General features: G+C 40.6%; 1 protein-coding gene across 4 annotated transcripts in view; it reads right to left on the reverse strand.

Moving 5' to 3' along the window:
• Nucleotides 1-27518, reverse strand: part of PITPNM2 (phosphatidylinositol transfer protein membrane associated 2) — a 432451-nt gene that overhangs the window by 10176 nt on the left and 394757 nt on the right. For 3 of the 4 annotated variants that reach the window (XM_030220215.1, XM_030220216.1, XM_030220214.1), the window contains 6 exons: nucleotides 24816-24980; nucleotides 16918-17130; nucleotides 15771-15919; nucleotides 13820-13936; nucleotides 6270-6386; nucleotides 4973-5121 (listed from right to left, as the gene is read on the reverse strand). In XM_030220215.1, the coding sequence (XP_030076075.1) occupies nucleotides 4973-5121; nucleotides 6270-6386; nucleotides 13820-13936; nucleotides 15771-15919; nucleotides 16918-17130; nucleotides 24816-24980 (910 nt within the window). The remainder of the gene's footprint in view (nucleotides 1-4972; nucleotides 5122-6269; nucleotides 6387-13819; nucleotides 13937-15770; nucleotides 15920-16917; nucleotides 17131-24815; nucleotides 24981-27518) is intronic. The other variant, XM_030220217.1, reaches the window with a different exon arrangement.

Below are 27518 nucleotides of genomic sequence, written 5' to 3' on the forward strand. Positions count from 1 at the left end.
AGTAATCAGTACAAAACTCACTATTCCAGCTTTGAACAAATACAGCACAGGGAGCAAACGCATAGCTGCCTTTACAATATAAGAATTTCATCAGTGTTCTGACCGTGGCAAAAAGAAAAACCTTGAAGTCGGGGACAGTTGAATGAAGAAACTACACAAAGCTTTCATGTGTGTATCCTTTTGCCAGTTCTCTCTGTATTTAAGCATTTTGTAAATCAAAAGTACCTTAGTTCCCTTGCTTTGTATGAATCTCCTACAGTGTTCATATTAGCCTAAACCTTGTCAGTACAAACCATGAATGTCAATACTAGGTCACAACTTCACAAACTGGGGTCATGACCCCATTTCTCAACTTTGGGGTTGTAACCTGAGTGGGCGCTCCATAGGATGTCATTATTCTGCGCTGCCTGGAGGTTGTATGCTTTCTGCAGCTGCGCAAATTGGGGTCACGGCTGCAGAGTTTGGTGAGTGCTGTACTAGGTCATCCTTCAACTGATTTTTCAGTTACAAATAAAGAGGACTCTAGGTACCTGAGAACTTGCTAGAAAATTATTCCCTTACAGTGTGCCACAATGGTGCATTTTACCTTTCCTCCATTCACAGGCTCGGGCAAGTCTGCAGGCATAGTAAAGAATGTCTCAGGATAGCAAGAGATATGTGGGTAGAAAGAGTGGGTACGGGGTGTGGTTAGTAAATGATGGGTATATATGAGGTGTTTGTGTATATCAGTTGGTATGGTGTCAACTCTGTGGGGAGAATTTATTTGTTTTTCTGTAGGGATAAGTGAACAGGATATCAGGAAGTGGGAGTGATGTGTATAAGTAATGTGTATATTTTTGACACTGTTCCACAGTAGTTTGAAGTTTACCTCATATATTGTATTTATGTTTATTCTTGGTTATTTTACTATTGTTATGCTGTTAACAAAATTATAAGTTTTACGTTAAACTGTACCTACTGTACACCATCTTGGGTGAATCTCTTCATAAAGGCAGTTAATACAGCCCAATAAATAAATAAACCAGTTTTGCTACCTGCTCTAAAGGACAGCTTCTGCTGTTATTCTAAGAACAGATGAATATCGTGCCACACATGTAGCTAAAGTGAATTGGTCCCAGTTTCTGCAGTTTGCTGGTGGTAGAATCAAGCTTGGCACTCATCAGCTACAGTGGCCCTCATGGCTCACACTCCACATTTCCTTCTCAGCACATTCCCCTCCCCTCCCCTCCCTCCCTTCCCCACTTTCCGCAGGGTGAGAGAACAGAGAAGGTCTCTCAAACATTTGAAGGGGAAAGGTGCAGAATTATCAGTAATTTCAGGAACAAAGACCTGAATTTAGGTCTCCCACCTAACAATAATGACACTAGCCACCTATGACTCGCACAATGGCGTAGCCCACCCGTTTTGGGCTCAGGCAGGCCCACCCAGCAGCAACACACCCTTACTGTGGCTGGTGGAGATCCCAAAGCCCCCACCAGCTAAAGACTTCCAGCCTCTCTCAACCTCATCTGGTGTACCTTTTAAAACTTCTCTTCATGTCTGGAGGTTGCTGGCAGTGAGCAGTGAATCACATATGCTGCTTGTGCTGGCCTTGAAGTCTTCCCTTATTTATTTATTCCAACAGTGCCCAAAATGGGTTACAGAATTACATTCGTAATATAGTAAACAGTACAACATATAATAAAATAAAACACAATTACACAATGGTTCCAGTCTGACAATTTCCCTTTCAACTCATCAAATAGCTAGATTAAAACAAGTAAACACACTAACTGAAAGGATCTGGCAGGAGGTAAAAGAAAACGCCTCTCTGAGAATCTAATGATCACTTAGGAGTATAAATTGGCAGCTTATCGGAAACATATTTTGGTGCAATGCCATGAAACAAACGCCAACACCAGCATTTTGAAAATGCAACATTTTTAAATTGGAAGCCAATGCAAAGAAGAAAGAATAGAGATATGATCTCGTAAAATTTAATTCTTCAAAAGTCAAACAGTTGCATTTTGAACACGCTGGAGTCTTTTTAAACTCTTACCACGTAACCCCACAAACTATGCATTGCAATAATCAATGTGTGAAATTATATAAGCATAAAGCAACTGAGAAAAAATCAGACTCTGTAAAATAAGTATAAAGCTTGCATAATTGGCATAGATAGTAAAATGAAGAACAGACCAACTTAAAATATGGCTATCAAAAGTTAATCCAGCATCTAGCAAAACTCTCAGACCATGTACTTGGTCTCTCGCCCACAATATTAGACCCATTCCATAATAAAGATGGATGAAAAAACTGGCAATTACCTCTATGAATCCATAATAATTCGGTTTTGGATGTATTCAATTGCAACATTCAACATCATCCAATTTTTTATTTCAATCAGACAAATCCGCAATTTCTTCAATTGGCCCTCTCGGGCTGTTTCCAACAAAATATATAACTGAATATCACCAGCAAATGAGTGGATATGGATTCCATATCTCAGCGCAATGTCAATAACTGGACATACATAAAGGTTAAAAAGAAATGATGACAACAGAGCACCTTGTGGTACACCATATTTCAATAATTTAGGTTTAGAAAGTTCAGATTCAACCAACATACGCTGGGACCTATTCCCTAAAAAAGATCTAAAACAGAGTTGCGCTACATTACATACCCAATTTCCATTAATCTGGTTAACAGGATCGAGTGAAGTATATCAAAGGTAGCACTTAGGTCCAATAGAACCCAGGGGCATAGCTAGGTGGGGGCATGGGCCCCCATAGATTTAGCTCTGGTCCCTTCTACTTTCAACCCCCCCCCCCGGCCGACCTTCCCCCGCCACTTTCGATCCATTCTCCTGCTGCCGACCCTCCCCACCGCTGCCTGGTACCTTTGCTGGCAGCGTGCAGGAGTCAGGACTCACAGAAACAGATCAGCGAAGGCGCCGGAGACCGGTGCTGAAGAAGACTTCAGCTGGCGGGGGTTCAGGACCCCTGCCAGCAAAGGTACCAGGTAGCAGCAGCGGGGATCAAAAGTGGCGGGGGAGGGTCGGCGGCAGGAGGGGGGGGGGGTCAAAAGTGGCGGGGGGGGGGGGGGGGTGGCCGGCTGGGGGAGGCGGGCTAAACTGTACCCCCCTACCTTGGGCTCTGGACTCCCCCTCCTACCGAGGTCTGGCTAAGCCCCTGATAGAACCAATAAGAAATCATTCCCTTTATCTAAATATTTCCAACAATCATAAATAATGCCCAACAAGACAGTTTCCATACTGTGGAACTTCCTAAAACCAGACAAACTCAGAAAGAACCCTCTGTTTTTTAAACAAAATCAAGCAGTTGTCTTAAGACCACCTTTTCTAAAACTTTAGAGAAAAATGGCTAATTTGACATTGGCCTAAAATTACTCAGCAGACCTGCATCTAATGCAGGTTTCTTCAATATTGATCAAAGTACTGTGGTCTTCCAAGCCTTAGGTACAATTCCCAATCTCAAAGATTAATTAATCAAAGGCATAACAGACTTAAGCATTACATCTTTCACAGCCAGTAGTAAAGTTGAAGGAGATGGATCAAAATTGAAGCTGAAGGATGCAAGGAAGCTATTCATTTTCCTAGGTTATTTAATGAAACAGCCTGAAATTGACCTAAAGTATTACATGATGTAGGCCTCTTCTGAACACAAAAATCATACTGATCTATCACTAAACCCCCAATATCTGTAGGTTGAGCTCCTAAATCCAAGGCAGAACAAATTTTATCAATCTTTTCATGGAAAAAAATCTGACAAAATCTCACAATTCAATTGAGTAGAGAAACGTTCAGTACCTTGAGAGGCAGTAAATAAATTCTTGGTCAAAGCAAGAACATTCCTGGATCTAATAGTTTTCAAAAACAACTGAGAAAAATTTACTCTTTTTGTCTCGTGAACAGCAGATTTATACTCTTCTGACAGTCTTTTTCAAACATATCGGTCATCAGTATTTCGCATTCTGCACCAAGTCCTCTCAGCCTTCCTCACCCTTCTTTTTAAGATTCTACGTTGATCATTAAACCAGGGAGAGGGAAACTTACAGGTGCTAATACAATTGATGAACACCTGAATTCCAAGACTCAACAATTTCATCAAAAGAACAATCAACCAAATTCAAATTCTCTTGTAGCCGAGACACACCATGGACAAAAACCTTGAGGACTACTGAATCAGGATTCAACACTTTCTTAACAAGGGATTTGGTCTGCACATTAGCTAATTCACCCCCAATCAAAAGATCAAGAGTGATCAAATAGTAATCAGACCATGGCACTGGTAAATCAACACAATACGATTAGATTTATTTAACAATCCATCTGAAACAAACAGTAAATCCAAAAAGTGCCCAGAGGAATGAGTAGGAAATCCAACAATTTGGGAGAAACCTAAATCTGACAAAGGCATCACAAAATCTAAAGGAGCTCCACTTACATTTGGATAACCAGCAAAATTAAAAACAACCAGCAGTACCACATACTGAAAAGATATAACTAATTTACAATAATAGCTAACAGATCATCTAAAGCACACATCGGTGAGTGGAGGTCCCTACAGACTACTGTGCCCTCTGCCAAGCTATGAGGAAACAGAAAGTTGCATCAGAGGGAAGGGCCCCTGGGGCCAGTGTAAGCAGCTTGTGTGAATTGCTACTCACTGCCAGCAACCTCCAGAAGAGGTTTTAAAAGGTACCCTGTGGGGGGTGGGAGGGGGGATTGAGAGATGAGGAGAATGCTGGTTTGCAGGTGGTATGAGAGGTTAGAGGCAGAGAGAGAGATGCCAGACTTTTGGGTGGGAGGGGAAGCTCAAGAGAAAATTTTGTGCCCACCTACTTTGCTCTCAGGCCTACCAAAAATTGGTCATCTGTCTGTGCCACTAGACTGGAGTTTAATCCTGTTAAGAGTTTCTAAAGTCTTTTTTTTTTTTTCCTTGTAACCAGTAGCAAAATGCTATGTCAGTACCTGACCACCATCTTGACGGGATACACACCAATTCCCAATCGTTTGCCCTCAGGAATCACATAGGAAATCCTACCACTGCTGTTGGTTAATTCTGTGTCAAAGAAAACCCACTCCCCAGCAGGAGGCTGGGTCATTATGTGGATATCCACCTGCAAAATGAAAAGGGAGAAATGAAGCGACACCCTGAAAGTAAAAGGCTTCTGTTACAGCCTGGTTGCCGGGTCTGCAGCTCACATCTTTTTCATATTCCTTAAAATCCCTGTGCTTTCACTGTTTGTGTGCGCTTCAGAGGCAGGGATGTCTTAATCAGGTCTTGGATCTAGCTACATTACACTGGTAACACTAAGCAGAATAATTCTTAAGCCTGGACAAGAGGGACATGGAATAGCCAATAGGTTCTTGCCTGTCAGTTTAAGAGACGGCATATTGAGTGCCGTGGGAAACGTCACTGGTGCCTCTTTTTAACAAATGAGTAGGGAGCCAACAAATCTATTTAATAGAAAAAGGAGAACCGACTGGTACAGTTATGCTTGCACAGAAATGACTTTTTTCATTGCGCTGTAGCTTTCTAGATTTACTTATCAGAAGCAGTTGCGGCATCCAAAAGTGTAGAAGAACTGAAGCATATCTGGGCTGGATACAGAGGGGAACAGTAAGAGCAGAGAAGATATGAGACTGGAAACAGAGTAGCGTCTGCAGTGCGATAGAGATGGAAAACTGAAGGCTGGGTGAGCCAAGTAGACAACTACCATGACGTGACTGAGTAAAGTTTCACTTTCCTATAAGCAGATGTGTTATATAAAAGTGGCCGATACATGTCTAACAAATCTGTGAGTAGAGAGGTGTGGTAGCCGTGTTAGTCCACTTTTAAAGGTAATCAAACAAAATAAAACATGGAAAAGAAAATAAGATGATACCTTTTTTTTGGACATAACTTTATACATTTCTTGATTAGCTTTTGAAGGTTGCCCTTCTTCGTCAGATCGGAAATAAACAAATATGGTAGATGACAGTATATAGAAGTGAAACATCCAAGCACTTCATTGACAGTCTAACAGGGTGGGGGTGGGTAGGAGATATGCATAGGAACATCAAAGCATTTCAGAGATAGTCTGAAGGGCAACCTTCGAAAGCTAATCAAGAAATGTATTAAGTTATGTCCAATAAAAAAGGTATCATCTTATTTTCTTTTCCATGTTTTATTTTGTTTGATTTCTATTGAATTAGCAAATCTGTGAATGCCATATGTCACTACTTATTAAACATATCACTGTAGGTCTGCCGCTGCTAACTGTACCTTTTCTCCAGTGAGTGTGACCATGTCCAAAGGACCATACATAAAGCGTCCTGATAAGGTCTGCAGTCCATCTTCATTCCCTATGGCATCATTGACTCTGTGGTTGGCTGCAACATTCTGCAAGAGTTAAAATTCAAAGAAAACTCCTATCAAGTACCTGTCATCAACAGCATACAAACCTTGAATCCCTACACAAAATATGCAGATTTAAGTATGGCAAGATACACGGTGCAAATATTTTTGAAAAACTTAACTTAAAAGTGCTGGAGCCCCTTTTTTGAAATGTCCCAGAGTCTTAAGATTAACAGCCATGGTTTTGGAGTTTTGATGTTGATTGCTCCATGGACCCTGATGCATGCAGCCTGTCGAAACTTTGGCCATAGTGAGCCGTGAGACATTTCAAAAAAGGGGGCTCCAGCACTTTGAAGTTAAGTTCTTTTTGTATGCTAATCTGTTTAAATAATATACTTCGGGAGGTTTTTTTTATAGCCAATGAAGACAGTGAGAACTCCATCACTACTTAAGCAATATCGGTAGCTGTGAGTCTGTTGAGGCTTTTTCCTTCCTTTAAAATATACGTTTTTGTTGATACATGGTATACTGAGTGTATCTAGTACTTGTACTCACAAAAGTGAAGGGTTCTCTCTGTGTTTTTGTCTAATGTGAAAATCTGAATCCTTATATTGACCCCTTAATAAATGCAAAGTATCTCATGTCACTTTGCAAGATGCAATGGTACATAAATGAAGGACAGTATCTGTGCACTACAAATTAAAAAAAAAAGTGTCCGCCATTAGCAAGTGCAGATTGTAATTGGGCAAAGTGTAATTCTTTCACATGCTCCTCCATGTTCTCTTGACTTCTCCTGCAGCAGGGAGTGACATGATGAAAGGTGTCCAAGTTAATTTTATGTTCAAATCTTTTTTTTTCAATTAAGCTAAGCATATATAACTGTTAAAAGAACCACAAGTTATAATCCCCTGGATTCTATATATGGGGTTCAAATTTGGAAGCTGAAATTTTGGTGCAGATGGGAGATGCATGTGAAATACATTTTGTAAGGAGCCAATTAACCTCAATGAATTGACATTTACAATCATTGAGGTTAATTGGCAATAATTTATTTGCACACTCATCTGCCTGCATGCTATTCCATAATTCTGGGTGCCCATATCCCATAACTTGCAACACAATAGGGGGCGTGATCATGGAAAGGGCATGGGCGGGTCAGGGGCATTCTAAGAAAATTGGTGCAGTGGGAGACTCCATGCCCACCTTGGGTGCCAGGAAAAACACCACATTTCAGCAGACCTTAAGTCTGGCATCCAGAGTTGGATGAGGAAATTGATGCTAAGTGCTATTCAGTAAAGGTTGGGGGTCCTTTACAGAATTGTGCTTAGTGCCAATCTTTTCCACTGCCCAGATTTTGGCCCCATTTATAGAATCCGGCCTAACATGTCCAATAGTAAACACCAGACCCTCATACAGACATATCCATTTTGTCTTGTCTTGCCCTCCTCCCTCCCCCTCCCCCCTTCCTGTCATCCCCTAACCTGACAAAATTACTCTTTGCTACTCCTGATGAGTTTGTCCAAGTTAATTTTAATTATGGGCATTTTGTTTTTGTGTTGACTTTTATTAAATGGGTTTTATGTGTTTGTATTATTGACTAACTCTCTTGGCTCTAACCCTCGACTTCTCTTCACCACATTGAGCTCCTTCCTCAAGGTGCCCCCTCCCCCAACTCCCCCGTCATTATCTCCTCAGACTCTTGCTGAATTCTTTCACGACAAAGTTCAAAAGATAAACCTTGCATTCTCTACCTTGCCACCTCTCCCTCCACTAGTCCGTTCCCCTCTCTCTCCTTCCCCTTCCTCCTTTCCTGAAGTTACTATTGAGGAAACTACACTTCTCCTTTCTTCCTCAAAATTTACCACCTGTTCCTCTGATCCCATTCCCACCCACCTTCTTAATGCCATCTCTCCTGCTCTTATTCCTTTTATCTGTCACATTCTCAACCTCTCACTTTCCACTGCGACTGTCCCTGCTGCCTTTAAACATGCTGTGGTCACACCTCTCCTTAAGAAGCCTTCACTCGATCCTACTTGTCCCTCTAATTACCGATCCATCTCCCTCCTTCCCTTTCTCTCCAAATTACTTGAGCGTGCTGTTCACCGCCGCTGCCTTGATTTTCTCTCCTCACATGCTATTCTTGACCCACTACAATCTGGTTTTCACCCTCTCCACTCAACCGAAACTGCGCTTACTAAAGTCTCCAATGACCTATTACTGGCTAAATCCAAAGGTCTCTATTCCATCCTCATTCTTCTTGATCTTTCCGCTGCTTTTGACACTGTCGATCACAGCATACTTCTCGATACCCTGTCCTCACTTGGATTCCAGGGCTCTGTCCTTTCCTGGTTCTCTTCCTACCTCTCCCTCCGCACCTTTAGTGTTCACTCTGGTGGATCCTCTTCTACTTCTATCCCTCTGCCTTTCGGCGTACCTCAGGGTTCTGTTCTTGGTCCCCTCCTCTTTTCTATCTACACTTCTTCCCTTGTTTCATTAATCTCATCCCATGGCTTTTCCTACCATCTCTATGCTGACGACTCCCAAATCTACCTCTCTACCCCTGATATCTCATCTTGCATCCAAACCAAAGTTTCAGCGTGCTTGTCTGACATTGCTGTCTGAATGTCTCAACGCCACCTGAAATTAAATATGACCAAAACCGAGCTTCTCATTTCCACCCCCCAAACCCACCTCCCTGCTCCCCCCCCCCCCCCCCCCCCCCGTTTTCTATTTCTGTTGATGGCTCTCTCATTCTCCCTGTCTCCTCTGCTCGAAACCTCGGGGTTATCTTTGACTCTTCTCTCTCCTTCTCTGCTCATATCCAGCAGATCGCCAAGACCTGTCGTTTCTTTCTTTACAACATCTGTAAAATCCACCCCTTTCTTTCTGAGCACTCTACCAAAACCCTCATCCACACCCATCACCTCTCGTTTGGACTACTGCAATCTGCTTCTTGCTGGCCTCCCATTTAGTCACCTCTCCCCTCTCCAGTCGGTTCAAAACTCTGCTGCCCCTCTCGTCTTCCGCCAGGGTCGCTTTACTAATACTACCCCTCTCCTCAAGTCGCTTCACTGGCTCCCTATCCGTTTTCGCATCCTGTTCAAACTTCTTCTACTAACCTATAAATGTACTCACTCTGCTGCTCCCCAGTATCTCTCCACACTCGTCCTTCCCTACACCCCTTCCCGTGCACTCCATTCCCTGGATAAATCCTTCTTATCTGTTCCCTTCTCCGCTACTGCCAACTCCAGACTTCGCTCCTTCTGTCTTGCTGCGCCCTATGCCTGGAATAGACTTCCTGAGCCCCTACGTCTTGCCCCATCCTTGACCATCTTTAAATCTAGATTGAAAGCCCACCTCTTTAACATTGATTTTGATTCGTAACCACTTGCCTCCACCTACACTCCTCTCTCTTTCCTCTACACATTAATTGATTTGTTTGCTTTATTTTTTTGTCTACTAGTTTGTAAGCTCTTTGAGCAGGGACTGTCTTTCTTCTATGTTTGTGCAGCGCTGCGTACGCTTTGTAGCGCTATAGAAATGCTAAATAGTAGTAGTAGTAAAGTGTTTTGACTGATTACTTAGGTACTGTGGTATCTAAAATCCTATATAAATAACAAAAGGATAATTTTCAAATTGGACGCATAGCACCTGTTGTACATTTGAAGATGGCTGAAAGAAAACGTACCCCCAGAGAGGCTTGGTCTGGCAGAAGGGAACGAGGTCGAAGTTTTCCAGCGTGAAAGATAAGTGCTCTTTCAGTATTTTTGCTGGTTTGAGGTGCATACTTGCAAAATAAAGATATTTTGAGGAGGTTTTTTTGAGCCTATGATGAACAGAGGACAGCTTTGAGGAACTCTGTGAGGCTCTTTTTTCCTCCTTGTTGTATGGTTGATTGTCTGAGGTGTAGGCAATACTATTCACTGAATCATTTTCATTTCAGTGGGAAACATAGTATTGTGTGAACAGATTGATTGCAAAGAGTTTTCCACATCTTGTTAATGTTTAGTGGACTCCCAGAGAGACTTACACCTCCCTTTTTCTGTGGGTACTTAAAAAAGATGCATAGAGGATAACCGTAAGGAGACCTAGATGGTAAAACAGGCTTTTAGGTCTGTGTGTTTAAAAAAACCTCTAGTATCACAGAAAAGGTTCAGCGAACATGTGTTTATGGTGGAACGTGTCTTAGAAGATATTTTACAAAAGAAAAGGGTGGCAACCATGCCATGCTATTTGCATATAATAAACTGTGATTTTGCTACTTAGGCATGTAAGCAGTGAATTTGGTAAAACTGCATATATGCAGAGAATTAATTAAGATTTTGGTACTTTGAGGTAGGGTTACCATATTTTGTCCTCTGAACAAGAGAACACGCCCCGCCTCTGCCCCACCCCTGTCCTGCCCCCTTTGCATCCTCACCCCACCCCTTTCTCACCCCGCCCATGTCACATATTCCCCTCCCCCCATCAGCTCCCCTCCCCTGGGTCACATATTCCCCTCCCCTGCCCCCCGTCAGCTCCCCTCCCCCTTGTCACATATTCCCCTCCCCACCATCACCTCCCCTCACCTTACTTACTATCTACTGCCCTGGTGGTCTAGTGACCTCTTTGGGGCAGGAAAGAGCCCCTGATTTCCTGCCCAGAGCGCTGCCCTGCATCCTGTTGCTGTGACAGTCTCGGGATTCAAAATGGCCTACAAGAGTTGAAGTCTCACAAGGCCACTTCAACTCTCGGCGGCCATTTTGAAGTCCGGACAAACGGGCGGACTGGCAAAACCTGCCCAGACATGTTCTCAAAAAGAGGACATGTCCGGGTAAATCCGGACATATAGTAACCCTACTTTGAGGTAGTTCTAATCACCTGAGGGGTAAGCACAATGCCCCCTCAAGCATTCCCTTCTGCACCCATCTTTCTTTTCAGCAGCCCCCTTGGCGAGATTACCCCCTGCACAATTGTGTCTATAGTCTCTCTCCTCACTTCCTCTCCCTGCCTCATGTTTCTCTTATTTTCTGTTAATTTTAATTAAACTCTTCCCTCTTTTGGGTTTTAAATTGGTTCCCCTATGTACTTTGATACCTCATGTTTCTGTTCCATATTTCCCAATTTTCAAATTCCATTTTTAATTTGTAAACTGCTTAGGTATTCTAAAAAATTATTTGCGCTATATTAAATAAAGTTGAACTGTCTTCTCCAAGCTCAGGTCCAAACAAGTGGTCTGCTGAAAGTTATGTGTGAATCAAAACAAGTGTAAATACCCAAAGAAAAATTTTCTTAGATAAATGTGTTCTGCCATTAGTATGTTTTGAAAGACTGCCCAAACACGCCTTGAACATTACCTTGAAATCTCTGTGCGTCATTGCATAAAGTGCCTTTTCGGAAATCACTACTTATGTGGGCATATCAATTTGTTTAATGTGATTTTTTTATGCATGTAAAATTGTAATCTGTCTAGAACTGTGAATAGTGCAGAATATACATTTTTTAAATAAATAAATGTATATCCACAGCTTACACATGCCAGCAGCCCATAATTTTGCCTCCATAATGTTGAAAATACAAAATTATGTGTATCGTAGCAATCCCAGCCCTAACTCCACCCCCCGGAACGCCTCCACTGAATACAAATGATGGAAGTATACTTTTATCTGCTCTTGAGGATGGCAATTTTCAAAAGCCTGTTTGCCCAGGTACACAAAAGTATTATAAATGAGACCATACACAAGTTTACTATAATGATACATGATTAGCTTCTTGGTCATCTGAATAACAAAAAAAGTGTTGGAGGAAGCACAGGGAAGCTGGGTATGGACTTATATATATGCTGGGCTTGCTGATATACTCAGAAGTTCTGGAATAGTGTTGATATAGATATTGGTACAATAATCAATACTTAGCCACTCTGACTTCTAAATTATGCTCGATAAAGAATGATCCTCAGGGTTATGAAAAGCTTTGGGCTCTGTTTTCGAATTATTTTCTCACAGAGCGTCTTCAGGGGTCTTGCATTCTACATAAAATAACAATGCATTCAAATTACATACCCTACATTCATATACTAATCAATCTAAAATGTACAAAAAACATAAAAAACAAACAAAACTGACCACTCACTTTTCAGCTCTTCCTGATGGTTGAATACTCAGCAACCTGTAGTCTGCCAGTGCACCCGCCCCAAAGGACTAGCACCATAACGCATGACTGTACCGATTAAAACACCGCACAGATTGTAATTCTATGAATTGCATCTATGGAGTGGTATGCCCGTGTGGACTATGGTACATCGGGTTAACTACTAGAAAGATAAAAGTTAGAATTTCACAGCACTTAAGTAATATTCGTACCGCGCGGGCTGAAGCCCCCCTGGTTTCCCATTGGCTTGATTTAAATCATGGTGTACATGAGTTGCACTTCGTGGTTTTGGATCTAATTAAAGTTAATAGGGGTGGAAACGTTCCCCAACTACTGCTTAGGAAAGAACAACGCCTTATATTCTATTGGGATACAGTTGCCCCACGTGGGTTAAACAAGGAGATAGAGTGGTTGAACATCTAGGAGTGGATATAAACGCTGGGCTTCCGTAGACAGTCATGCGTCATGGTGCTAGTCCTTTGGGGTGGGTGCACCGGCAGACTGCAGGTTGCTGAGTATTCAACCATCTGGAAGAGCTGAAAAGTGAGTGGTCAGTTTTGTTTGTTTTTTATGGTTTTTGTACATTTTAGATTGATTAGTATATGTATGTAGGGTATGTAATTTGAATGCATTGTTATTTTATGTAGAACACAAGACCCCTGAAGACGCTTTGTGAGAGCGAAACATGATCATGTCGGGTCCTTTTTTGGCTATTTGACTGCTCAACATAGAATATCCCTTGTTTTGGGGAATTCACGATTAAATTACAACAGGACAATATCTGGAATGTGGACACTTTTTGGAACGTGGAGTTCTGGATTTTGATGAGGTGGTCAACAAAAGACACATCATTACTGTGTTTGAATGCTGTTTAATAAGCCTCTACTTCATCATTGAAAAACAGTCCAAGTTTGATGGGAACTACAATACAGAAATCCGTACACGGGGATATATTTGATAATGTGTGATGAAGACTATAAAATTGCAGGCTTGAAATGAGTATTGTAATAGTATGTAGGCTATATGTTTTAGATGTTCACAGTGATATTAGCCCTTTTGTGTGTCATTAATGTGGTTTACAGGTATGGATGAGTATTATGATTGTTTGGGTAGAGTTGATTGTATTTTATAACAATGTAATACATTTGATGCAAATTTATAGGTATTTTGTAATTGAATTAATAAAGGAAAACAATTTGCAACATTAATACGGTTGTTAATGATTTAGATGCATATTCATTAGGGATATCCTGAAATACTGACTGGCTGGTGGTTTCCCAGGACAGGTTTGAGAACCACTGCTCTATACTATCCCAACCTGCATATATTTATGAAAGTGGAACAATTACCCTTAGCTTAACATGCGTTCTCTTCCGAAGCCATTTCTCCCTGGGCTTTGATGGATTGAATACAGACACTTCTTTTCCAACCATATCCAGAATACTTGAATTTTCATGTCTCATAACCTAATAAAAAGACAGCATTTTTAGATCAGTGCCTTTCCGTAGGTATCATCCCACACAAATATTATGGCGACTTTAGTCTGTAGATATGGAAAGATGATCTAGTGCTTGAAGTTATTAATGATCTGGAGCTCTTGGGCTTTCTAGGATATCCTTTGTAAATATTGCTAAATACTGTGTTGTTATAATTATGTTCTTTTTGCATGCCATCAACTGGCCATGTCTGATTCACTGTAAATTATTTATTGGGATTTATTAATCGCCTTTATGAAGAGGTTCACTCAAAGTGGTGAACAGCAGGTACAGCTCAATAAAAAACTTTTAATTTTGTTAACAGCATAACAATAGCAAAATGATCAAATAAAAGCATTCATAAAGGCGGTTAATAAATCCCCCCAAAATAAATAAAATAAATACAATCAATGAAGTAAACTTGGAGATGGCAGATTGAATCCTAGTAACAGGACTAACAAGATGCAGTTCTAGAAATATAAACATTTAACAGCATTGTAACAATCATATAAAAGAAATATAATAAATATCATCAGAATACAAATGATACTATAATAGGCAGCATGGAAGAACATTCATATAATACAGATACGATTCTCATGATGTCAACACAGTACAAATGAAACACCTTGATAGGCACACATTAGAACATTCAAATAACAGATATATGATGGTAACGGTAACAATGAAACATCTTAATAGGCGGCTATCAGGCTCACTTTCAAAAGAGAAAAATGTTCAAAAAGTGACATAAGTCTGCATTTGGACGTTTCTCTCACAAAAACATCCAAATCAGTATTTTCGAAAAATCTGAAGTCCGTCAGAAGTCGTCTAAATCTCAAGGGGATGTACCAGGGGCGTGTTCAAGATGGGACTTGGGCGTTCTTAAGACTTAGACGTTTTTCAGCCATAATGGAACAAAACAAAAACGTCCAGGACTAAAACTTAGATGTTTTTATAACAAATAGCTGCAGTGGGAATTGAACCCACTACCCCAGGATCAAGGTCCGCTGCACTAACCACTAGGCTACTCCTCCACTCCACACAAAAAGGTGCCCTTACTCCCCTAGTGGTCACTAACTCCCTCCCATCCCAAAACAAATGTGATTAAAAATATTACTTGCCAGCCTCTGATGTTATACTCAGGTCCATAAGAATAGCATTAAGGTCCCTGCAGTAGTCTAGTAGTGGATGCAGCTGCACTGCAGACAGGTTGACCCAGCCTCCTACCTCTCCCTACCTGTTGTGGAGGAAACTGTGAGCCCTCCAAAACTCACCAGAAACCCACTGTACCCACATATAGGTGGCCCCCTACACCTGTAAGGGCTATGGTAGTGGTGTACAGTTGGGGGTACTGGGTTTTGGGGGGCTCAGCAGACAAAGTAAGGGAGCAATGGTCAGATGTGTACCGGGGAGCATTTTATGAAGTCCACTGCAGTGCCCCCTAGGGTGTCCTATTGCTGTGCTGCGATGTCAGTCTACTAAAAATGCTGGCTTGTACATTTTGCACTTGGACGTTTTTTTTTTCAAAATGGACCAAACCCCCCCCCCCCAAAAAAAAAATGTCCAAATCACAAAACGTCCATAGTATTTTCGGGGGGAAAAAAAAAAAAAAAAGGATAGACGTTTTTCTTTTTTCAAAAATGGCCTTCTTTCCTGTTCAGAATTTGGATGTTATGTCCAAATTCAGATTTAGACGTCATATCGAAAATGCCCCTCCACAGGGGCAGCTGCACTTGAGATATATAGATAGGCCAAGATGGGTGGTACAAAGTCATTGGGATAAATAGACGGGTGGGTAAAAAGGCAGCAAGTAGTGAAATACCTGTCTCAGGAGGAAAGAAACCACATCGGTGGACTCCCAGTAACTTGCATGGAAGAGGTGCGGCAAAGCTACTGTAGGAAAGGCTGTCAGGGCATCAGGGCAGTAGAGAGCATAGTCGATCCTTTTTGTACCCCACCACCTGGCAGCAACTAGGAAAAGAAAATCCTTATTACAAGAAAGGAAAAAAAAATACCTCGGTGATCAATTCCTGTGGATTCAAAAGCTCAGTGCTTGACTCTGATTACAGAACACCACTTCTGTTTTTGATTTCAAAACATGCAACATGCACATTAACTTTAATTAATCTACTGGAAAAAGAACAGTATGATAGAAAATTATTTCTGCAACATTCACTTGTCTTGCTGCTTATTTCATGGTTTTTTTTCCAATACAGTGCAAGCACCAGGAAGCAGTCAAGTGAAAGGAAAAGCAGGCGAGTTATTTAAGGGAGATAAAATGCTTTAGTCCAAAAAATTTGTGAACATTCTTGAAGCAAACAGCCTATCACGGGCCTGGGTGGTGATGCAGTGACAAAGAAAGAGGACGAAAGTTAGTGACACTGATGAGTGCTGGAAAGAAGTGAATCATATCAGCTGCCTGAATCACAGCTGGGACTTGACAGCTGTGCTCTCTTTATATTTCAGCTCCTTAGGGACACTTCCCACAATCTGCCTGACCACAGGAAAAAGGCAGGATGAGGTCTACTGCCCATTCTCACATACAGCTAGATAATCAGTGAACTTGCCTTCATTTTCCTCCAGGGCAGGTCCTGTGCAGGAAACCACCAAGTGATGCTGCAAAGTCCCAGCTGTTCATTGTTCATGCCACCGACATCCTGATCATTATAAATCCAGAATACTTCTAGAACCTCAACTCCCTATTCTCAGAAGAGCAGAGCTCCTTCCAGACATGCCAATGCAGGCATTTTCCCAGCCACAGAATAATAATGTTAGTGTGCCAGATTCCACTGTGTGTAGCCAAGTCAGGAAAGTAGTGTGGGTTAAGGTGAAACATTTGTGGAATAGAGATCCAATTAATGGAAGAAAGAAAAGATGCAACAGGCATGTTCCTGGAGAGGTCACTGTTACTACAGTTAGCTCCTGTGATTATATCACATTAACCCAGGTCACATTCTTCTCCCGAATACCTTTCTTGATGTCCAGGTCTGGAATCTGTGTCATACTATCTGGTGTTTCATTTGGGACCAACGCAAATCTTCTTCGATAGTGATTCTGGGACAGGTCAGGTTTGTGTTGCCTACGATGTTTACGTGACCTTTGTGTGTGGGTTTTGTTGCAAGGGAGAGCAAGCTGGGACAGGGGGCTTAACCTTTTGGAATGATTAAGATGAGATTTTTTTTCTAAGGAAAAAAGCAAACACACCATTAACAATGACACACACATGCCAAGAAAACACACACGTACACAAAACAAGGTGTTTTTTTTGTCTTCCTGAAACCAATATTGTAGTGATAACCATTGGATTACAATGTAAAATGTAGCAAGCATTAAAGATATTATTTCTCAAGTTTTAATTAGAGAGGTGTGGTAGCCGTGTTAGTCCACTCTTAAAGGTTATCAATAGAAATCAAACAAAATAAAACATGGACCTTGAAATAAGAATGATTTAATATTTTGACACCCAACAAACAGGACTTAATAAGGATCTGAGTTTTCTAACCCATTATAAACCATAAAGCTGTATTCCTCTGTTTATTACCCTCCTCTCACCTACCAACACCCATTCTGTTAGAATATCAATGAAATGCTTTGATGTCCCCATGCATACTCCCACCCTCCCACTCTGTCAGACAGTCAAAGTAATGCTTTGATGTTTCTCTCATATATACTATCTGCCAACACATTTGCTTATTTCCGATCTGACGAAGAAGGGCAACCTTCGAAAGCTAATCAAGAAATGTATTAAGTTATGTCCAATAAAAAAGGTACCATCTTATTTTCTTTTCCATGTTTTATTTTGTTTGATTTCTATTGATAAGTTTTAATTAGAAAGTACATCCATATTTTACTTCATCAGAAAAGATCAATGAAAAAAATGCTGCAGTTATTCAACACACACTCTTGAAAAATAAAAAGTTTGTGCCTAAGATCTTTTAGGATAGACATATTTTGAATTTGAGGGAAATAGTTTACCAGTAGGAAGACAAAAAAAATGCAAAATCAAATATACACAAAAATAAAAAGCACAGCACATTTTTTACACTACTAAAGCATGCAGAAAAAAAAAGAATTGGGGAATTTTATTAATTTCTGTACAAGTATTTCAATTCAAACCTCTGGCTTTATCTAACACAACAAGCAAAAGGAGCTGCAGACTGACATTTTATTTTCATCAACTGTCCGATCTGCAGATAACAAGGGAATAGAATGAAGTTCTGGGACTGAATGAAATGTTTGAATAGGAAGCAAGGGCAGCTAAAAGCGTCATTAAAAACTCTGCTTAAAGTCTCTGGGAAAATGAAATATTTGGGTTTAACATATCCACTCTCTCACTCTCACTCTCTGTCTTTCCAGTCAGAATCCCCTCTGCACCCTCTTTTGTTACTGCTGTGCAAAATGGATTGACTGGTTTAGGATGTACAATTCTCTCTGGTGATGACATCAGGCTGAGGTGAGATGATGTCTTCAGCGGGGGAGAACTGCTGGACTGGAGCAATCCATCACAAGAAATATCCAAGAGGGGAAGAAAATAACCTAGGAAGATGCCGCTGAAACTTTGAATTCAAGCTTCCTGTTTTCTCAAATTGACTTCTAGTATTATAGATATTTCAAATGAAAGATGATATCTTCCAGAAGCACAACCATGGTGGTTCCACATCCCACTTTTTCATGGCCTTGGTTTTCACACTACTGCCCTCATATTCCTTCATTTTAAAACCTGGGAAACAAAATAGCAGCAACTCTTCAGATCGTTATTTTTGTGTTAATATTTATTTATTTATTTATTTATAACATTTGTATCCCACATTTTCCCACCTATTTGCAGGCTCAATGTGGCTCACGTAGTTCCGTAAGTGGTGATTACCAGTTCCGGACAGGAGAAATACATAGTTGAGGTAGAGGGACAGAGTGGGTTAGGTTACAGGAGGAAAGTTCGTCTTATGATAAGAGCTGAAGGTAATAGGTTAAACTTCGTGACAAAATTAGCTTGAACAATTAGGAAACATTAAACTACAAATCAAGATAATTTAGCAAAAAACAGTTAAGATATAGAGAATACATGTTGTATTGATAGGTTTTGTTAATTTGCATTTAGGATGAATTGTTATTGTATGCTTTCTTAAATAAATAAGTTTTCAATAGTTTACGGAAGTTCACTATGTCGTGTGTTATTTTTATGGATTTTGGTAATTCATTCCAAATTTGAATGCATATGTTAATTTATATTTCAGTCCCTTACAGTTTGGATAGTGGAGATTCAGGAATGTACGTGATGAGCTGGTAGAGTTCCTGGTTGGTAGGTCAATAAGGTCTGACATATATCCTGGAGCTTCACTGTGTAGGATCTTATGAACCAGGGTGCAAACCTTAAAAGCAATGTGTTCTTTTAAAGGGAGCCAGTGAAGTTTTTCTCATAAGGGACTGGGGTTTTCATATTTCAATTTGTCAAATATGAGTCTGGCTGCTGTGTTTTGTGCAGTTTGAAGTTTTTTGATAATTTGTTCTTTGCACCCAGCATAGATGGCATTGCAGTAGTCTAGCTGGCATAATACCAATGATTGCACCAGTCTGCAGAATGCTTCTCTTGGGAAGAAAGGCTTAATTCTTTTGAGTTTCCACATGGAATGAAACATTTTCTTTGTTGTGTTTTTCGCATGGTTCTCTAATGTAAGGTTGCGATCAATTGTAACTCCTAAAATTTTCAAAGTTTCTGAAACGGGGAGGGTAAAGTTAGGGATGTTTAAATTAGTGGGTTTGTACTTATTGTGCTGTGATGAAAGAATGAGACATTGTTTTTTCTCAGCATTGAGTTTTAATTGAAAAGCATCTGCCCATGAGTTCATAATATGGAAGCTGTTGTTTATTGCTTTAGTGATTTCTGTTAGGTCATGTTTAAATGGGATATAAATCGTAACATCATCCACATAAATGAAAGGATTCAGGCCTTGGTTAGCTTATGTTTTGGCTAATGATGTCATCATTAAATTGAAAAGGGATGGTGAAAGTGGAGATCCTTGAGGGACTCCACATTCTGATTTCCAAGGTGCTGATATTGTCGAATTTGATATCACTTGGTATGTTCTTGTTGTTAAGAAACCTTTGATCTAGTTAAGTACGTTTCCTGTTATTCCAAAGTATTCTAAGATATTTAGCAGTATTTCATGATTACCCAAGTGAAAGGCACTGGACATGTCGAATTGCAGAAGAAGTATGCAATCTCCTTTTGCTATTGCTTGCTTAAATTTGGTTAGTAGAGTGATCAGCACAGTTTCTGTACTGTGGTTCGATCGAAATCCTGATTGTGATTAATGTAAAATCAAGAACCTATTTTAAAAAATATTGAATTTGGGACAAGTTTAAAAAAACAAAAAAATATTTTGCAGAGTGGATTTCTCAATAATGTACATTTACTGTTGCCTAAGAGGCAAAAACCTTTTAATTTTGGGTCTTACTAGTGAGTTTACTTGCTATTCTGTGACAATCCATAATCCCAAAGGGCATGCAAAATTCACCTGAAAAAGAGTGTGTGTGGGGGAGGGGGCACCGCCTATTTGATGCCATATAGTGCGGATAATTTTACAAGGAAGTGCCTAGTTGCAGGTGCTACATGGCAGTAATGGTCACATACAGGTGTAAATGGGCCGTTTCTCGCTCCTCTTTTCTGCGTAATTTGTAGTTCCTTTCCTGCTGGTTTTAATTGGTTATTGTACACCGCTCTGATGGAACTATGAAGGGCGGTATATCAAATGTTAATAAACCAAACTAAACTAAGCACGTAGGATCAATGGCCTGTGGGTGGAGTTTGAGTAAGCACAGATAGAGTGCACAGGTACATGTATAGATTCTAACATCTTATCATTGACATGTGGCTTTTAGAAAGTCAGGTACAGGCATCTGCACTAGCCCCAGAGCTCCTGTAAATGCCATGCCTGCAATGTAGATACAGATTATATTACCTATTCTAGTATTTTATAAAGAAAAGCTTGTGCTCATTTTTCTTCATAAAAAGGCGCCTAATGTGTCTACTTTCAAGCTTAAAGTAGATGCCTCCACATAAAATTATCTCCTATTTGACTCTATTAATTTCTTCAGTGTTCATTAAACATCTGAAGCATCCATGTGAATATTTAACCACCAGGCTGTTTAGCAGGACCCGACTTAATTGCAATTGTCAGACGAGAGATGTTTTTTTTTTTTTGCTCCTTCTGCCTAAACTTCTCCTGAGGACCCCACCCAGCCAGCTGAGCTCCCAATATATCCACAATGAATATGCATGAGATAAATTTGCATATGATGGGGGTCTTCATTGTGGAAATCCTGAAAACCCATCACCACCATCCCAAATCCTATCTGATCTTCAGTCCATATTCTCACCACTTTCCTTTGTACCCCCCCCCCCCCCCCCCAAAAAAAAAAAACCACCTTCATCAGTATAACTACAAATGCAGTATAAAGTTTTATGGTAAAATATTTATTACTCTGAAAATGTGTTTCCAGCAACTAATTAATGCTATTTTATAGCTTCCTTTTGTTTTCCAGAATATTTTTTATCAAAATATAACTGCTATAAAACTCCATGCTCAATATGTTGCATTAAAACATTTTATCATAACAAACACAGCTTATAAAGATAGCAAATGTTCAAACTATCTTGATTGGACAAAGGCAGTGTGTACATTTTACTGACAAGCTTTGTGTCTGTCTCAAAGCAAAAATAATTTTTGTTCCACAACTTGGCACAAATGTGAAGGGCATGTGGTCTTTTGTTCCTACTTTTCCCAGCACACGAGGATTTAATATAGTATAACACTAAATGTTGGAAGATAAAGACCAGCAGAGTCCATATAGTTTGCCCATTAAGGGCTCTTTTACCAAGCTGCAGCAAAAGGGGGCTGGCACTGGCGTCGATGTGTGTTTCACACGCATGTCAAGGCCCCCTTTTACCGCAGCTCATAAAGGGGAAGTCTCGCTTTCCTACAGGAAATGGTGGGATGGCAAGTAAAGCACTTGCCACGCAGCCATTTCGGATGGGGGGGCACTGCCCGATTACCGCCGGGTACACTCCAGCACTAAATTTTTGTAGCGCTGGAAATGACAGCACGCTAGGGGTGGGAAGTACATAAGTACTGCCATACTGGGAAAGACCAAAGGTCCATCGAGCCCAGCATCCTGTTTCCAACAGTGGCCAATCCAGGTCACAAATACCTGGCAAGATTCCAAAAATGTACAAAACATTTTATACTGCTTATCCCAGAAATAGTGGATTTTCCCCAGCCCATTTAATAACGGTCTATGGACTTTTCCTTTAGGAAGCTGTCCAAACCTTTTTTAAACTCCGCTAAGCTAACTGCCCTTACCCACATTCTCTGGCAACAAATTCCAGAGTTTAATTACACGTTGAGTGAAGAAACATTTTCTCCGATTCGTTTTAAATTTACTACATTGTAGCTTCATCGCATGCCCCTAGTCCTAGTATTTTTGGAAAGCATAAACAGATGCTTCACATCTACCCGTTCCACTCCACTCATTATTTTATAGACCTCTATCATATCCCCCCTCAGCCGCCTTTTCTCCAAGCTGAAAAGCCCTAGCCGCTTTAGCCTTTCCTCATAGGGAAGTAGTCCCATCCCCTTTATCATTTTCGTCGCCCCTCTCTGCACCTTTTCTAATTCCACTATATCGTTTTTGAGATGCGGCGACAGGGCTGCCGCAGTAGCCTGGTGGTACTTCCTATATAGCAAGCAGTAAGCTTACTGCCACTTAGTAAAAGGAGCCCAAAGGTAGTTATTGTACCTGCTGCTACAGGTTATACCCCCTCTATGCCTTTGATGTTCCATGTCTAGTCCATGGTGTACACAAGCTCCCTGCACACATTGCAGTGGGGGTGTCTTTATATTTAATCCACTCACGTTTTACAAAAATTTCTTCTGTAATATTTTTATTTCCCAGTCAATGTGTGGCTTGAATATGTCTTGAGTTTAGCTTTGTTCACTCCAAGGTGGTCCAGGACTATTCCCTTTCTGTTACTTGTATGAAATTAATGATTTTCTCCTGCATTTCACAGAGTGTTCCTGACGCAGCCACAGTAGATGACAACAAGAAAAAGCACCTCCTCCCCCAATCCAATTTTATGGTTATGAGAAAAAAGCTTTACTGAGTAAGGCCCTTAATCTAGTCAGGCAAAAGTTTCTCTTTAGTGTTTACAACAGTTAAGTCAGTGCATCACATTTCTGTCACTTTGCGAACCAGTACAAGGTTTTCTTATTCATATCTTTCCATTCATCTAGTAAGTCACTCATCTGTAACCTTTCTTCTCCACAAGTTCTAGACTCCGTTCCTTCCATCTTGCTGTGCTGTACACCTGGAATAAACTTCTTGAGTCATACATCTTGCTCAATCTCTGACCCTATTCAAATCCAGGCTAAAAGATCACCTTTTTGAGACTGCTTTTAACTCTTAACCCCCTGTTCAGTACCCGTGTCTGTTTTAATCATTCCTTTAATAAATATTAATCCCTTATTATTCCTGTTTGTGTGTCTTGAATAGATTATAAGCTCTGTTGAGCAGGGACTGTCTCTTATGTGTCTTGTGTACAGTGCTGCATACCTCTAGTAGTACTATAGACAAGGCTTTTTTTTAAAGGGATACTTAGGGGGTACTGAGTACCGGCACCTTTTCCATTGTCTGCTAAAATTGACCCATGGACCCCAAGTTTTAATGATAGAGCTCAGGTCTACACACCAATTCTGTCCTGTAATAGCTTTTGTGACTGGTTGCAGACGGCCTGGCTATTGAGGGGTGGTCCCTCAGTGATCACCCCAACCCTGAAGGGTGGCCTAGAATTTGAATACCAGCATCTTTTTTTCTAGAAAAAAATGCACTGACTATAGAAATCATACATAATAGTTGTAGCATCTCTGAAAAGTGAAGGAAAATGGTACTTTCTAATTTCATCTACAATGCCTCTTGTTTAAAGAAAACAAATCTTTTCAGTATTATATTCCTTCTCCTGTCCTTCAAAAATATCAAACACATTGAGGAATTAATGCAAAAATGTTTTTATATGGAACCTAAACTGACACTAAAGTTTAAGAAGGCTTGTGTACCTATGCTGACACCACAGTTATAAAATTATGTCCGTGCAGATGTGGGCACATACGCATAGAACTTGCCTTTTATAAAAACTACCAACCAGCGTAAAAGCACTCACTTTGACATGAGGGCATAATGGTGATCCCAAGCAGACCTCTGACATCTTGGAGGAGTTTTGAGCTTTCTTTGGCCAGCTGTTTCTCCTCTGGGTGCAGCTCAAGTTTGAAAGCGGAGGAAGAGAAACAGCTGACCGAAGAAAGCTCAAAACGCCTCCAAGATATCAGAAGCCACTTGGGATTACAGTTATGTTTCTAACGTATGTTTTCCATCTTTTTTTTTCAGTATTCTGGTGGCTTCTACTCTTTAATAAGAAAAGTGCTAGATTCAAATTAATGGCGCCCACTGATAGGCGCCATGATAATCTGCGATGTTAGCATTCTGTAAAGAGTGGTCATTTATAGAATACTAGCTTAGCATGCATTTGGATGTCTTATACAGGATCCGGCAGAAAATGCTTTAAAGACAGTCATTTAAAAAGAAAAAGGTTATGGACTTGGAGGATTTGAATTTCCAGCACAGACATCCTGCAATTCCTGTCTTGTGAGAGAAAACATTCTAATGAGGTGCTGGGAACACAAAAAATGGGGAAGACACATGTTGAAAGACTGTGTTTGAACAAAACCAGGAAACAATAAGCAACAAAGCAACAGAAATGGTTTCCACAAATGCATTTTACATAACAAACAGGTCTGGTCCTTCAGAGGGCACTTACTGTTGGCTATGTTGGAAGCTGTGTAACTGTCCGCCATTCCTGAGACCTGGCTGGTAATGCTGATCTCACTTGCCCTCCGGTATCCCCTGAAGTTGGGGGCAGCTATGGGGGAAGAGGGGGACGATTTTTCCATGAAGATTGCACCATGAGACTGAACAACATCCGCTACAAAGCCAAACCAGGAGGGAAAGGGAGTGAGGGACCCAAAAAAACAAAACAAAACAAATGAAAAAAAAATTAGACCAACTTTAAAACAGGATGACAGAGACTGATAGAGAAGGGTGCAAAGACAATGGAAGCAATGAAAGCCACTCCCCAAATGTAAATCTTTCAAAATTCATTTGAAGAGATACATTTCATCTGACTTCAAAATGAAAACAAGAGGGAGACTGGACAAATCAAGCTCAGCATTGATTTTCCTCTGTTTCTGACAGTGAAAAGATGATTAAAAACAAAATTTGATGGAAACAATATAAACAAGTACATTACATACCTCCAATATTCAGCCAGCGGCAGGCAGCACTTTTGCGGTCCGCTATCGGCCTTAAACCCAGATATTCAATGTCGGACTATTTCCAGTGACCAGCATTGACTATCCAGTTTCACTTTTGACTGTCACAACTTAACTGGTTTTGCCGATGTTCAGTGCTAACCAGTTAAGTGCTTACCTCCGGATTCTATATAGTGCGCTTAGATTTAGGTGCCAAAATTGGTGCGGACTGTATAACACCATGCATAACTTAATTGGCTTAACAAGCTAATAAGCGCAGATAACAGCACTTAGCAAGCGATAATGAGCACTAATTGGCACTGATAAGAATTTAGGCGTACAACTTGCTAAGCATATCCTGTAACGATGTGCGCTGAACTTCTAACATGCAGAGGCAAAAGGGGCGTGGTTATGGGCGTTCCAAAATTTAGGCACCTAGTTACAGAATATGGCCCAGTGCGCCTAAATCTACATGCCGAGATTTACATCTCGTTTTTGTTGGCGTAAATGGATGAGCGCAGATATCTGTACCTAAATCTAAGTGCCAATTATAGAATACACTTAGTTGGCATTGATCTCAGCTCTGATTTTTTAGGCGCCATATATAGAATCTGTTCCTTAGTGGTTAAAGGTAGGCCTGCTATTTATGTGGCCTATTTTAACTGCTAAACATAGCCAGTTTGGTCCTGAATATCCAAGCCTAACTGGCTATGTTGCCTAATATAGCTGGTTAGCCAGTAATCGCAGATATTCAGAAAAGGTTATCTCCCGCTGAATATCCGCGGTTAAGCACTAAAACGCTATTTAATGGCCAGGAACAGCTCCTGGTCAATTAGTTTTGAATATTGGGCCCCATACACTTTAAGAAGTTTGTTTTGTTTTGCAACCTTTAGTGATAGGAGTCTATTAGCAAACTGTCTGTCCACTGTTATGTGACATGAAGCCCCATGGTACTTAGAACATCCAGATCAGAACTTAAAACATCCAGGTCCGGATGTGTTCACTTCCAGTAGGGTTTCAGAAAAGGTTCCCCCATGCGAAGCCTGTTCTAAAATACTTGCACACAGTGGGAGCAGCCATTTCATAAATACACATTTTGATAAAAATAAATGGCACAGACCCAGCAGCTTTCAAGTGTAGCTGCCCCATTTTATGAATTTACATGTGTAATGCCACTGCAATTTTAATTTGGTTTCATTCTGGAAGCAGAGATAGGGGATTAAGAACAACTACCTTAATCCTTTGTGTAAAGCCCTGGTCAAAACGAGCAGTTTTTTTTTTTTAAACCTGTGCATGGCTGTGAGGTGCTGTAAAAGCTGATGGGATATTTTCTCCCATGGATGGTTATTCCCTTTGTAGATTTTTGACCTATGCACACCATCTTGAAATCTCTGTACCACAAGGGAATAGCGGCATTCTAAAATCACTAATCACACATTTATTAATTTTGCGCATTTGATATATCGCTGAGGCCTTCATATAGGCATACAGCGGTTAGCAATTTTCTATACAGGTACACATAAGAATACTACTACTTCTGAAATAAGGGTTTTACAACACAGTAAACGACAGCAGAGAAAGTCTAAAGTGGCCTATCTGGTCTGCCAACGAAGGTGGTCAGCTGTAACTGGGCAGACTGGATGCTCCATTTTGGTCTTTATCTGCTGTCATTTACAGAGACATTTTCCCAACTGACTTACCATTGGAGGCTGACAAAAAAAAAATCTTTTTAATGAATGCGTGTTATCTTTTCAAGCTATAAGCCTCTTTCATATGTCTGCTCAGTTTTCTGGTTACAAATCACCAGTTTTATATGTTAAGTCAATGCATTTCAATGTGCAGTAAACCAGGATAATTTTCCCAGCAGCTGGCATCTGTAAGCCCCTTCTTCCTCCCCCCCCACCTCCCTTCATTACCAGTTAGTGACAGAGGCAGGATGCTGGGCTGGATAGATCTTTGGTGTGACCCACACTGGCAGCTTTTATTATATTGATGCCAGCTCCTGTGAGAATCAGTCTGAGCTTTTTACATTCCCTTGCAGAGATTTTCACCAGTGACCTGAAATCCTGTCCTTTCTCCCCCTCCCCTGCCCTATCCCCAACTCCAGTAAAACATGCACTGCAAAATAACCGGTTTTTAGTAAACGGGAACAACAGAATGATTAAAATAAAGCATGGTGATATGGGCATTTGTGATTTTTTTTTTGAAAGTAG

This window comes from Microcaecilia unicolor, chromosome 11 (genome assembly GCF_901765095.1).
Source record: "Microcaecilia unicolor chromosome 11, aMicUni1.1, whole genome shotgun sequence".
Taxonomy (NCBI): domain Eukaryota; kingdom Metazoa; phylum Chordata; class Amphibia; order Gymnophiona; family Siphonopidae; genus Microcaecilia; species Microcaecilia unicolor.